This window comes from Perissodus microlepis, chromosome 8, assembly GCF_051167445.1.
Source record: "Perissodus microlepis isolate ML-2025 ecotype Zambia chromosome 8, ASM5116744v1, whole genome shotgun sequence".
NCBI classification, from domain to species: Eukaryota; Metazoa; Chordata; class Actinopteri; order Cichliformes; family Cichlidae; genus Perissodus; species Perissodus microlepis.
In genome coordinates, this window is record NC_140468.1 from 21666902 (window position 1) to 21679749 (window position 12848).

General features: G+C 44.7%; 1 protein-coding gene across 7 annotated transcripts in view; it reads right to left on the reverse strand.

Moving 5' to 3' along the window:
- Positions 1 to 416: 416 nt before the first annotated feature.
- Positions 417 to 12848, reverse strand: part of mrtfab (myocardin related transcription factor Ab) — a 41191-nt gene continuing 28759 nt past the window's right edge. For 4 of the 7 annotated variants that reach the window (XM_084938207.1, XM_084938211.1, XM_084938210.1 and 1 more), the window contains 16 exons: positions 11368 to 11423; positions 10964 to 11039; positions 10263 to 10424; positions 8705 to 8868; positions 8441 to 8596; positions 8201 to 8269; positions 7479 to 7663; positions 6953 to 7124; positions 5539 to 5931; positions 4430 to 5431; positions 4122 to 4328; positions 3315 to 3407; positions 2816 to 2956; positions 2543 to 2635; positions 1998 to 2061; positions 418 to 1912 (listed from right to left, as the gene is read on the reverse strand). In XM_084938207.1, coding sequence (XP_084794333.1) covers positions 1365 to 1912; positions 1998 to 2061; positions 2543 to 2635; positions 2816 to 2956; positions 3315 to 3407; positions 4122 to 4328; positions 4430 to 5431; positions 5539 to 5931; positions 6953 to 7124; positions 7479 to 7663; positions 8201 to 8269; positions 8441 to 8596; positions 8705 to 8868; positions 10263 to 10424; positions 10964 to 11039; positions 11368 to 11423 — 3581 coding nt within the window. In that variant the 3' untranslated portion in view covers positions 418 to 1364. Of the gene's footprint in view, positions 1913 to 1997; positions 2062 to 2542; positions 2636 to 2815; positions 2957 to 3314; positions 3408 to 4121; positions 4329 to 4429; positions 5432 to 5538; positions 5932 to 6952; positions 7125 to 7478; positions 7664 to 8200; positions 8270 to 8440; positions 8597 to 8704; positions 8869 to 10262; positions 10425 to 10963; positions 11040 to 11367; positions 11424 to 12848 lie in introns of all 7 variants that reach the window. The other 3 variants (XM_084938213.1, XM_084938208.1, XM_084938209.1) reach the window with 2 other exon arrangements.

Here is a 12848-nt window from a genome sequence, read left to right on the forward strand (position 1 = left end):
CAGGGGTGTGTTTTCATTCAGAAGCAGCTGTGGGGGAAATGCAGCTTGAAATTTGTGACAACTAGCACACAAAACCCTTACGTTGTAAAGTGAGGCTTTAAGTAGCACTCAAAAAAATACAGTTGAACGTGTCTTTCAGCACCAAACAAAGAACTGGTAAATGTGCTCAGGTCTTGTTTAGCACTACGAAAAATAAAAAATTCAAGGGTAAGCAAATTTCTGGAAAATACCCTCCTGCTCCAGATGGAAGCTGCTTTCTTTATTCTTTGAGCAACATCGCCCTCTTGTGGCTTTAATTTCATTACCAGGCTTACTTAAATCACAAAGCTGAGATGAAATAAGTGTATCTGTTAATGTGAAAAATCAAAAGGAAAAAGAAACACATCTTTAGAGGTTTTTTTAATGGTATGTTTATTTTTTTAATCTTTTTTTTCTTTAAAAAAATGACAAGGTCCAAGTTCTCTTGGAAGCCCCGCCCTCCCCCTCTGTTCCCCAGCCGGCTAGCTTGACTCTAAAGCAACCAGCAAAGAAAAATAGTCATATGGACAAATTGTAATATACACCCGATATACAGCAATACATAGTGGTCTACCATAATGTTACCAATTATACGCAACCTCCAATGAGGCTTCAATTCAAACTGTTGCCACTGATAAGGTTCATTTCAACAGCAACTCTCAACCAATGAAGGTTGTATCTTTGACTAGTGTGGGTGGGGTTTAGGTTGGCATGGTGAGGCCACAAGCAGCTGCCTTTTTTCTTTTTTAAAAAAAACAAAAACAATCAGTGGCTCAGCTGACCATTGTAACATTAGGTGGCTTTCACTCAGCTGTTGACCTAAACACCCACCCTTTAAACCAATCAGATTCAGCATAAGTGCAAAGTTTAGGAGGCACTGACACACACTGCTATCTCTAGGAGCCCAGGAAAACATCACGGACAGTCCCTTCTCGCCTCTGATCTGCCCAGCTGTTTACTGAGGGTTGAAATGGGTTGAAAGCGACCTGCAACTTTCGGCTGGTTTACTTAAACCTGGCTTTAATGCAGGTCAGGACACGGGAAATGGGATTTTATCCATTTTGGTTCCCTGTAGAGTTAAAATCTTTACAAGTCCACTTCAGGTCCACCAAGTAATTTCAATGAATTTAACACCACCTCACCTTGCATACAGCAACAACCAGTGAAAGACAAGACAAACTGAGTAAATGTGTGAGAGTGTGTGTGTGCGCGTGCATGTGCCAGACACCCCTCGCAGTGGTAGAGACAGCATAGAGTATGTGCATGAAATAACGACGGAGCCTGTACACAGTGTGAGCGACCATGTGTTCATCTGTGTGCGTCTGCGTGAGGTGCTACAGACGTGGCTACCAGTGCAGCTGCAGGTCCGTATTGTCCAGAAAGTCGGCTGAGAACACGCTTTGCGGAGTGTGTGGCGCCAACGGAGCTAAACTCGTCCCTCCGTCTCCACCTCCTCGCTCTCCTCTATTGCCCTCGCTACCTCCACTTGCGCTCCCTACCATGTCCAACCAGTCCATGCTATCCAGGTTGGGGTCGCCAAAGTCCAGCCCCGCAGAATGCGGGGAGAAGCCCAGGTCGGATGTGTCCATGGGGGAGGGGGGGTGGTCCAGGATGCTGGGCGTGCTCAGCATCTGGCTGTGGAGGTCGTCGATCAGCGCCAGGCCGCCGTCGGACTCTATGCCCAGCAGTGGGGTGCCCGTCGTGCTCTCCAAGAAGTCCTCCAGACGCCCGCTGCCTGAGCAGGGCTCTCCCACCGTAGACTCCGGGGAGATGAAGGCCTCCGTGGGGGTGGGAGGAGACAGGTGGAGGGGGGATGGGGCAGTGGATGGAGAAGGTGGGTCAGAGTGGAGAGGGGGGAGGGAAGGGTCCGGGTTGGCCTTGAAGCCGGGGATTTCTGGGGGAGGACAGAGAAATAAAGGTCATCAAGACGTACCGACCTGTGATGTCTCGCTCACATTAAACTGAGATCTCATCATTACCTCCACTTTTGAGCAGGATGTCAAATAGGTCGTCCATCTGCTGGCTGTTCAGGCCATTCTCGGGCTGTCGAACAGAAACACAGTATTCATTAGCCATCATGTAAACACAACACTGCTTTCTATACTGTAACAAACTCCAAAAAATGAAATTATGGGCTATTTTTCTCTTACAGTTTCAGTTTAATTAGGTCAGTGAATAACCGGTCAGGTGTAGATGCAAAATCTTTCACATTGGCTAAAGAATATTATTACTTGGCCCTAACAACAGTGAGGTATCATGTAGTTATTTAACACAAAAAACAGCAGCAGGTGTTCTTCACTGGAATGTTGCAGGGGCGATTTCTTTTAGATAATTGGGTCTGATAGGATGACACTGATCTAATCTACCACTACGTCCTAACAAACCCAACCCAACACCACTGCCACTCCTCTGCTAAAAACATTAGAGACCAAAAAAGTGAGAAGATGGAAAAAAGGAGTCGAGACAGGGAGAAAGATTAATACTGCAAGGCAGATGGAAAGACAAGACATGCTGGAGGACATACTCTGAAGCGCTGAGAAGAAAGGGAGGTGTTGGGTTTAGGAGAGGGAGGGGTGAACAGCGTGTGCCGGTCATAAGGCGGACACACCTCCTGTCTCTGTCAGCATGGTGCCATGAAGTGATGAAATGAGAAGAGAGAAGAAACAAGAAGACACATTTAATGAACATGTGGAGAGAGCAAGACCACCATTAGAGATGACATGCTGAAGGTAACTCTGCCTGGAAGCAGGGGAGGGAGAGGAGGAGGAGAAGGAGGAGGTGCTGCTGCTGGCGTTACCTTGAGAGATGACATTAAGTTGTTTTGGCTTTCATTGTCTGAAATGTCGTCAAAAAAAGGCTGCAGGTTGGGTGGAGCGGTGGCGGGCTGGCTGGGTTGTGGATCACCGTTGGCGTCTAAGTGCAGCCCCGCTTTTTGTCCCTAAGGGCAAAGAGTGGCACGTTTAGAACGGAAGGCACACTTGCATATGTTAATCATGCAAGTCTTATTCTGGGATAAGATGCTGTTTTTTAACCTTTGTTAGTCCACAATCTAACTTGGATGATTTTACAGTGTCTCAGTGGCGACACCTTGTGGTACGAATCTGTTGCTATTGTTGTCTTCAGGACAAAATTAGTAAACAGAGATCAATTCAACGTGTATTTACATAGCGCCAACCCACAGTAACAGTTGGCTGAGGGCGCTTTATATACTCTAAGGTTAAGACCCTACAACAATACAAATGAAATGAAGAAAAACCATGCTTACATGTTTTACTGAGAAAGAGTTTTTGCTGTACCTTTTTGCTTGGTTGGCTCACAGGCTCGGCCTCTGCCTGACATTTTGATTGGCTGTCGGCGCTGGGCAGTTTACTTGGAGTTGAATTCAATCTCTGAAACGTTACAAGTACGCAAACATTCATATTCTGTCAAACCATTTAATATTATGTGCTTCCCATATATAAACAGTACATGCAAGACTAACCCTATCCTACTGAAGTGTATTTTTTATTTTATAATTTTTTCATCCATGGACAGTAAAGGTTGAAATACTACAGTAAGTCAATGACATTTGGCAACTTCAGGTGACGATGGGTGGGGACAAAAGAAAACAAAACAAGAAAACCCCCACCGGCGACATGAGATAAACTTCCTAAATTAGTAAATATACCTAGGCAACAGGAGCCTGGAATGTCCCCTAGTGACCAGCTGTCAGCTTCAAAGCAATTTGTGATGAGCGACTCACTCAGAGTTTTGACAGAACTGAACTAACATCGTCAAAAAGACACTGCTGTTGTAGGCTACAGCTGGTGACAGTCGCTCTTGTTCTGCTCAGGAAGCTCTACGAGCTAAGACAAGAAATCTTAAGAAAACCCACAGCAGGTGGAGAACGGTTACACATGCCACTACAACAAACGCACAAAGGCTGCAGAGTAATTGTAAGGCCAAGTTTACTCGCTGCTGTTCAAAATACTGACTGAAGGTGCAACGAATTATTTGCTACACAGTATATATTCATTATTTTTGTATAATGTACAAATAGTCTAATTTAGAGGGAAACACTTAGCATTATTACCATTATCATCAGAATACCATGTTCCCTGTACCTGCAGTGTGATGCGTCCGTTGGTTTTGGCCAATAAGGAAACTCCATTCTGTCCATCTGTGGTGTGACTGGTGAGAGCGATTAGGTAGTGGTTCCCGTTGGTGTCTGTCACCAGTGTAGGTGTGCCATTGGCCTTGAGGAGGTCTAATGAGATGGCCTGAGTGTGCACTGGTGTGCCATTCTGTTGCTTGATGATGACTGGAGTCACCTGGAAACAGAAAAGTTGCGTTAGCATTTTTTTATATGCTATATACTCATCGTAAAGACTGCAGCGTGTGTGCTTTCAGTCTTTGAAGTTCACAGTATTACCTGTTGTGTTGAGGCTGCTGATGTCTGCTGTTTCTGCTGCTGCCTCTGCTGAGCTTTCAGCTGCTTCCTCTGCTGAGTTTGGCTCAGTGCGGGTTTCTGACTTGTCACCGTCTGGTTTTGGATCTGCAGCTGAACCTGCTTTAGCTGAACCTGGTTCTTCTGCTGAGCCTGCTGCTGCCCTTGGGTTTGCTTGAGCTGGTTTTGCTGTACTTGCTTCTGCTGGGCCAGTTTCTGCTGCGTTATCTTCTGCTGAGCCTGGAGCTGTTTCTGTTGGGTCTGCTGGAAGATGAGCTGCTGCAGCTGCTGCTGCTGGTGGATCAGGAGTTGAGCCTCTTTCTTTTGGTGATGCTGTTTTTGAGGATTCGGTTTGGGTTCTGCGGCCTTCGTCGGCTGCGCCTGACTTTGTTGCTGTTTCGGTTGTGGTTGCTGTTTTTGTTGATCAGACTGTTGGAGCTGCAGCTGCTGAATCTGCTGCAGCCTGAGCAGAGTCTCCTGGGAATACTGCATCGTTGGGACCTGCTTCTTTGACAGAGCCTCCTCTGTTACTCCCTCCATTCCTTCCTCTGGCTCTACCTCCTTTTTGACCTTCAACACGATGCCATTAGGGAGCGTAGGGGGCTGAATGGCTGAGGCTTTTATTAGAGTTTGGAGCTTAACCTCTGGGGATGTTTTGCTCTTATCGCTCCCTTCCCTCTTGACCACTATCCCACCTGCCATCTTGCCTTGCTCCAGCTGGGACCTGAGAGTCTCCACCAGCCTCTGCTTTTGCCTCAGCATCCTGGTGAGCTCCTCGATCTGTTTGTCCTTCTCCTGGAGCATCTGGTCTTTATCCATAGATGACGTGTCCATGGCTGCTCCGGACTCGAGGGTTTGGACAGATGCAGGTGAGGACCTGGACAGACTGCAAGAGCTCTGGATCTCATCTTTGACTGCGAGTGGAGAGACATTTGCTGGGTGCTGAGGAGAGGGGTGCAAGGTGAGCTGGGTCAGTGGAGAGCTCACCTGAAGGACACACACACAAAAAAAGGAGAGGATGTTAGGAAAATGTCTGGGCAGAAACAAAAATGACAAAGTGCTTCTAACAATAACAAATGAAACATAAATTTCACCATTTCTCCAAACATGTCTCCATTGCAGCTGGTCTCATCTGGACTCATTCCAGCTAACGACCTCTCCGACGGAGTCGGCGACACCGGAGGGCTCGAGCTGGTGCTGCCAAACCGCATCACCCGCCCTGGAACCGCCTGAGCCAGTGAGGACAGAGACAACTTAAACCCACCCTCTACTGACTGGTGGTCAGAGGTGGAAGTTGTGGTGGGAGATGTGGTGATGCTAGCAGCTGAGGTCGTGCCCTGCAAGCCGGACTGCAAAATGCCATTCTTCGAAACAGTTGCGGTTCCCCCATTTTGTTCTTGGTAGTTACGGAGCCTCTCAATTAGGTCATTCTTGGTGCCTGAGACGGTCAAACCCCGCAATTTCAGTTCTTGTTTCAGCTCAGCAACCTGGAAGATGGAAACAAAAGTGGTATTCATAAAACAAACACTGACTCAAAGTGAGAATAGACTCAAATTTAAAACGCTCAGCTCAAAGGAACTTTATGCAGCTGGACCTTTAAAGGGTGCGTAGGTGGTGATGTACTGATAAAAAAAAAGCCATGTAAAAGGTCGCCTCGGACAAATTCAGACAAGTGACTCTTTAAAATGACACCAATATAAAATGACACATTATTTTAAAGCCAAAACACTAATGAGTGTGTGTAAACCATTCACACACACAGAACTGCATGCAAATCAGGAGTAAAAGCAAAGACAAAGAGCTCAACTCTTTCACCCAAAAAGACATCTCCCTTGTACCCTTAATAATGAGTTTCGACACCTCAGTAAATATCAACAAAGACGTGATTTGATTACCATCTGAATAGTTTCCAGCTTTTTCCCGCACAGACAGAGACGACACTCACTAACTTTGAATGCAAACCAGGTGATTTTGTTCTATGAGCAGGCTTGAAATATGATAGAAAGCACTCGGGGCAGAGAAGAGTTTCAAGGGTTACTCCTAGTAAGGTTTCAAGGGGTAAAGAAAGAGCCTTAAAACATAACTTTGTTGGCTTGTGGCTCAGTGCGCCACAATAACTGTCCAATGATCACGTCTTTTATTCTCTGGCCGAGTGAGTTTAACTATCTTTCTTAATTTGGCTTTGCAGTTATGACAAAGCACAAAGAATACATGAAGAAAGTATAAGAACATCTACACGTCTGTAGAGTCCACCACCATATGAGGGGTGTCTGCAAAGATCTAATCCTTACAGCTTAGACTGCTGCAGACTTTCACAGATTTCCCTTTGAGAAAGGACCAAAATCAGAGCTCTATTTTAGAATGGGCAGGGTCAATGATGTTTTCGTTTGGGGCCATTTTGCTGAGCACAAACTTAGATCTTTGATTTGAATTACCCAACAAAATGAGCCACAACACTGTGTGCAGTAATGATCTCATAAGTTTGTTTTTGGGTCCTGAGTTAATTACTTTGAACTCATCCAGGTTGGCTGGCAGAGTAGCTGGTTTGGCTCCTCCCACTGCGGTTTGGCTGTGACGGGCCGTCCCCGTTTGACTCGAGGAAGCTGTGGTGGTTGTTGTGTGAATGGTACGGGAGGGGGAAGGGCCAGAGTTGGTTGTGGGAGGCTGCTCCGTTTGTGGCCTGAAAGAAGACAAACAACAAAGTTGTAATAAAGATTATCGAGCATGTTTTTTTCTCTGGCAGACCACGGGGGAAATTATGATGATCAGCTCTAAAGATGAAACTTGTGAATTTCTAAATAAGTTTTCTAGAATTTTAAAATGAAACATGAAAGTTTTATATTAACTGTAAAGTATACTCAAAGTAAAAACGAAAACAATACAAACCATAAAGCTACACTGCAACTACTAGCTTAATGCAGGAAAAAAAAATAAGGGTGTTGAAGTTGTTGACTCTCGGCAAAACCCCACAGCAATTACTCATCCTCGCTTGCAAACCATACGCACACATACGCAAAAGTGGTTCGACACTCACTTGGGAGGGGCGGGCAGGATGGTGTGGTAGTTGTAGTGCTGCTGCTGCTGACTGAGAATCTGCAGCTGCAGGAAGAGCTGCTGCTGCTGGAGCAGCTTCGCATACGATGAATCCATCTGAGGCGGACGCTCCTTGTCAGCCTTCTGGTCGGGGGGGATGTACTGATGGTACTTCAGCTTCTTCACCTTCACGCGGCAGGAGGGAATGTTTAACAGACAGACACGTGTCAAGTGCATGGGCACTCTGTACATCTAGGGCAAACGATGCATACTAATAAAAACTTAACTGAAGTAAAAGCTAAGGCACTTCCAGTTAAGAAAAGCAAGTATATATTTCTGATGTGCTGAGGCCACTGTGGCTTCATAAAATGGTATCTCTTCCTCTTTTACAAGCATTTCTCCTCAGTATGATTGTAAAATGTCAGAAAAAAGCACTGAGGTTAGAGAGAAGCCCCTGCTCTATGATTTAATAGAGACGACGCAAAAACCACAAAGAAGACTTTTATTGGCTCTTTCAAATCTAAGGAGTAACTTTTAATATTTGTTGCTCAGCTGTGGGAGCAGCAAGCCAGACAAACACAATTTGAAGTCTTAAAATCTTTACTGCAGACAAGATGTCATCAAAAAACAGCCTTTACCCGGTGACTGGTCGTAATTTAAAATTGGCCATAAATTATGTGCCGGTGTGCGAGTTAAAATGAAAGCAAAACAAAGACCTCTGACCTTTGGTTTGCTGTCCTTTGCTTTCTTAGGTCTCTGTGGAGGGCGGTCTGAACTCGTCTTGGCCTGAGACTGCAGTCAGAGAACCATGAGAGGGGGGGGGGGGGTAATGAAGAGAGGAGGAGGGGGTTTTGGTGAGCTACAGCGTTCCCATAAATAGAGATTAAGGTCAGAATTATTTTTAAGTCATGAAAATCAACAGGAAGTTCGAGCGAGAGCCGTCTGAAAGAACGATCGGCGCACCTTGACCTGTCCAGCAGAATGGCGGGAGGATCCAGAAGTCACTGTTGTCCCGTTTGTAATTTTAGGTAGAGGGGACAAAGCGGACCCATTCAACAAGGGAGGGGGCGGCGGAGGTGGTGGTGGAGGTGGAGCAGGAGCAGGAGGCTGTGTGAGAAACTGGTGAGAAGATATCACTGTGGTTAATTGCATGATCCTGCTGAAAAACACTTGCTTTTGTTTCACTAACTGCTCTGTCCAGTTCTTTCTGTTCCACCTCAGTAATACCTGTGTGGGGGAGAGGTCTCCGTTCTGGGTGAGCACGTCTGAGGGGGAGACCTGAGGGACAGCGCTCAGGGGAGAGTCCTGATTGGTTAGCTGGTCAGGTGACAGAGCATCACTGCTGTCTTCGTCCAAAGATGAGCTCTCTCCTCCGTTTCCCTTTGGAGAATCTGTGACAGTGCAGAAACGTTCACACATTTAATGAAACCGCAATTTAATGGTGGCGTCTTCTGGTGTAGCGGTTCAGCGGTGCGAAAGGGGTTGGCGTTGTCTGGAATTTCCAGAGCCGCTGGGAAACACAGGAAAGGACAGCTTAATTCCCAGCTTCCCCTGCAATTTTAACAGTCAAATAAACTTTCTCTAAAGTTAGTCACCGCTCTTTAGCAATCGGCACTAAGCAATTTTAGAGAAGTTACAACACCGCGTGCCGTGTCTCATGTTTCAAAACAGTGCCGTGTCCAAACAAAGCTTCTGAGTCACTTCTGTTTCAGAGCTGCTTGTTTTGTTTACACACTCACCTGACTGTAAATATGTGAATGTTGTAACTGCTCAGGTGTTCAGTCTGAACGGAAATCAAATTGTAGAGGTGGCGCAACTGCACACCAAGTCACAGGTACAATAGCACCGCGAACAGTGGAAGGGGACGTGTTTGAACTTGTATTCATCACATGCCTGAGGCTCAGCCTGAATTCACCATAACCTGTCCACTGTCCTGTATTTACAAGTCTTGCTAATTCCTGCAGGTACGCTTGTGAGTGTTGTGCAACGTTGTGCAAAAGTGTGTGTGTGTGTGTGTGTGTGTGTGTGTGTGTGTGTGTGTGTGTGTGTGTGTGTGTGTGTGTGTGTGTGTGTGTGTAAATCTCTGAACCAAGTGTCATAAATATACAACATTGCCCAATTTTTCTTTTAAACAATAGCCTGCGGCACCTTTTCAAATTCTTCATTTCATTTTTCCAGGCGAGTCCGACAAAATTTCATCAGAGGTTCAAATTTTTACAAACAGAGATTGTAACATTGTATTACCAGCAAGATGATGAAATGATAAAGAAATATAAAGAATGAACAGTTTAAAAAAATAAAATACAGATCTTAATGATCGCTGTACGTGTGACGATGTTGTGTGGGCCTACAGTCATTTATTTGTAAAACTTGTGTATTTTGGGACTTTAAGCATCTACTGATAACGAGCACCAATCCTGCACCAGTGATTATTCCTCAGAAAGAGACTTTTATACAATGCTCATTTATTTTCACTCGTTTTCACTTCATCTCAGTGTGAGTCGTTACTGTGCTTTACTGTCATTTAAGGTCACCCCAGCTTTTCCTTTTCCTGCTCTCAGTTTAACTGCGGGTGCACGTTCTCACACACGGGAAGTGCAGCAGATGAAACACAGGTGAAACGACGATAACGTTGACGAAGATGATCGCAGGTGCAATCAAACCTTCCCAACGACTTAAACTTGTGATTACATTAGAACGAAAGAGCAAGGCCATCAATGAAGACATTTTCTTTTCCTGGACTGAGACGCGTACAGGTGAACGCTGATGAGGTGTGTGTTATTACCTGGGAGTGAGTGCTGCAGATGGCAGTTAACAGACAGGATGTTCTTGTGGACCAGCTCGATGGGACCCGGTCTGTGAGAGATTTTGTCATTGAGGTCGTCGGCCAGTCGTGCTCTCTTCAGCTGCAGCTGCTTAGCCTGCAGAGACGGCTCTGCCGACGTCTCTGCAGAGGGCACAGCAGGCCGTTATGGATACATGTGCATTTATTTATCAAGTGATTCACACACATATAATCCTCTGTGGATCTGTTAAATACGTTACAGCAGGTTTTAGCCTATTTTAACACTTCCTCGATTTGACTTCAACCTAATTTAAAAGAAACTAAACCAACAGTCAAACCAGCTGCTTCAAAAAAAATCATAACAAACACAACACTTTAAACCACAAACACATATATTAAAATGAATGTGAAAATGTGAAGATAAGCACCTTGCCTCATGAAGACAACATGCCGAAACACATTTTATAAAAGAGTTTTCACAGCGCCTGAATCGAGCTACCCAGTTTTAAGATGCAGAAGCAATACCCTCAAAGAACACGGAATTTCTTCAAGCAGAAATATGAAGGAGGAACTATACATTAACCTCTTCATAAAGATTTGGTTCTGTTTTTGTCTGGTATTTTACAAAGCTTAAAATGTGACTTTTTGACAACACTGGCACTTGCTGATTAAAAAACACAAAACAAATAAAAAACACGCACCCTCCAGAATGTGCATCCTGACTAGCTCGGAGCGCTCAGGACGACTCCGGATCTTCCTCTTTAGGTAGTCCTCAGTCTGGGAAGAAAACAAGATGCCAAAAATCACATGAACTCCAAATTGCTACAACACCATAAAATATTATTCTGTCAGTTTAATATATGCTTTTGTTTCCATGTCACTTGTTTTCATTATTTCCTGGCTCTGCAGCTCACAACAATTTTGCAGAAACGTCAACTAACCAGAAATTATCTGTATGATAACCCAACTACAACCAATCTGTATCCGTGGCGTCCAAGCTTTCAATTTGTTAGATTCTTGTGGGTTTTTTTGTTTGTTTGTTTTTTGCCTCTCTGAAGAAAATCCACTGAGACTGCAGGAGACTCATTGTTCTTATGGCTCTCACCCTTGCTCGCTCCAGACTCCTCCGCTGTTCGTGAAAGGCTGCTGGGCTCTTCAGTGCTGCATGGAGAGGGAGGGGGAACAGGAGGAGAAACAAAAAGCCAAGATTAATGCAGTTCAGACCGACTGTGAAGGAAGTCGTGATGCTCCTTTCAGCAAGCAAAAATGTGAGAACCTGTACGGTTACAGTCAAAGACAGACTCAAAGCAGAAGTGGCTTCTGGCAGAGAAGGTCAGGAGTGCTATTCTAAACCACACACTCTGATGACAACTCAGTAGGCAGATCAGCCTCTGCTGCTGAGTGTGGTGCACATCCACCTCAGTTATCACCGAGAAAACCGTTACTGCCAGCGTTTCCTCGGCCTTTTACTACGCTTTTCACATCAGTTGTGTTACGTTTATTCTCATTGCAACTCAAACACCAAGGCAGCTGCAGGAAGTGTCGCGATGTGGTCAGTGGTAGTGAAGTAGTTTAGATGAGCTTGATTTAATGGAACAATATGACTAAAACCATGAGCGCAAACCGTACCAAACATTCACTCAGCAGTTTCATTAACCTAAATGAGAACACACTGTTCATTATTCAGCAAGAGTTTTCCACGTATTCCAAAGTTTCCAAATGTTCTTTCTCATACTTTGAACTGACATTAGACACTTTTGGACACATTCAGCTTTGTCTTGATCTGTTATTTAGAATTACACCGTGTTAAAAAGGGAATACAAACACTTATAAAGATTACAGGTTACATATAGCCCAGCTTCATTATACTTTTATTGGTATTTTACACAGAAACGTGCTGCAGATTGTGGTGCGTTCTAAGTTTTTCCATGACGAAAGGTAAGTCTAAAGAAACTGCATTTCAGAGGTCAAACTATCTGCAATAAGTCTGGCAGATGGACTGTAGCTGAGGGACATCAATTCTTGATGAACAGAGTCTGGAATGGCTCTTTAAAAAGGAGCGAGCAGCAGAAGAGAGATGAATAGAGTGCAGCACACCCAGCGAAAGTCTAGATTCATCACTTCATTGCTCAGCCATGACCAGTGTATGGGGTGGGGGAGTGAACGTCTATGCAGTATTTTTGTAAGAGGGAAATGCATAAAAGCAATTTCAGCTGGCTAAAATTGTGTAAAAACAAAAAAATCTGTATTACCTTTGAGGTGAAAGAGGTGGTCAACATGAAAAATGAGTCCAAAGCGTCATATATTTTGCATTTTATCTTACACTTTTATAATTATTCAGTTTGCAGAAAGGTCCAGTGCAAGGAAACAAAAAGTTTTACAGTCCATCTCCCATCACAGATTTTTTTGAGCCTAGAAGATCATTTCTATCCAAAAAACAAAGCGCTAGACATCAAACTCTTTTTAACCACAAATATAAAGTCGAGGTTTTAGAAAAGCTACACGGACAGGGGAGATGCCCGCTCCGTTTTTGGGGAAGGATATTCAGAGGACAGCGGCAGTTATAATGATGTAAGACAGCGATCG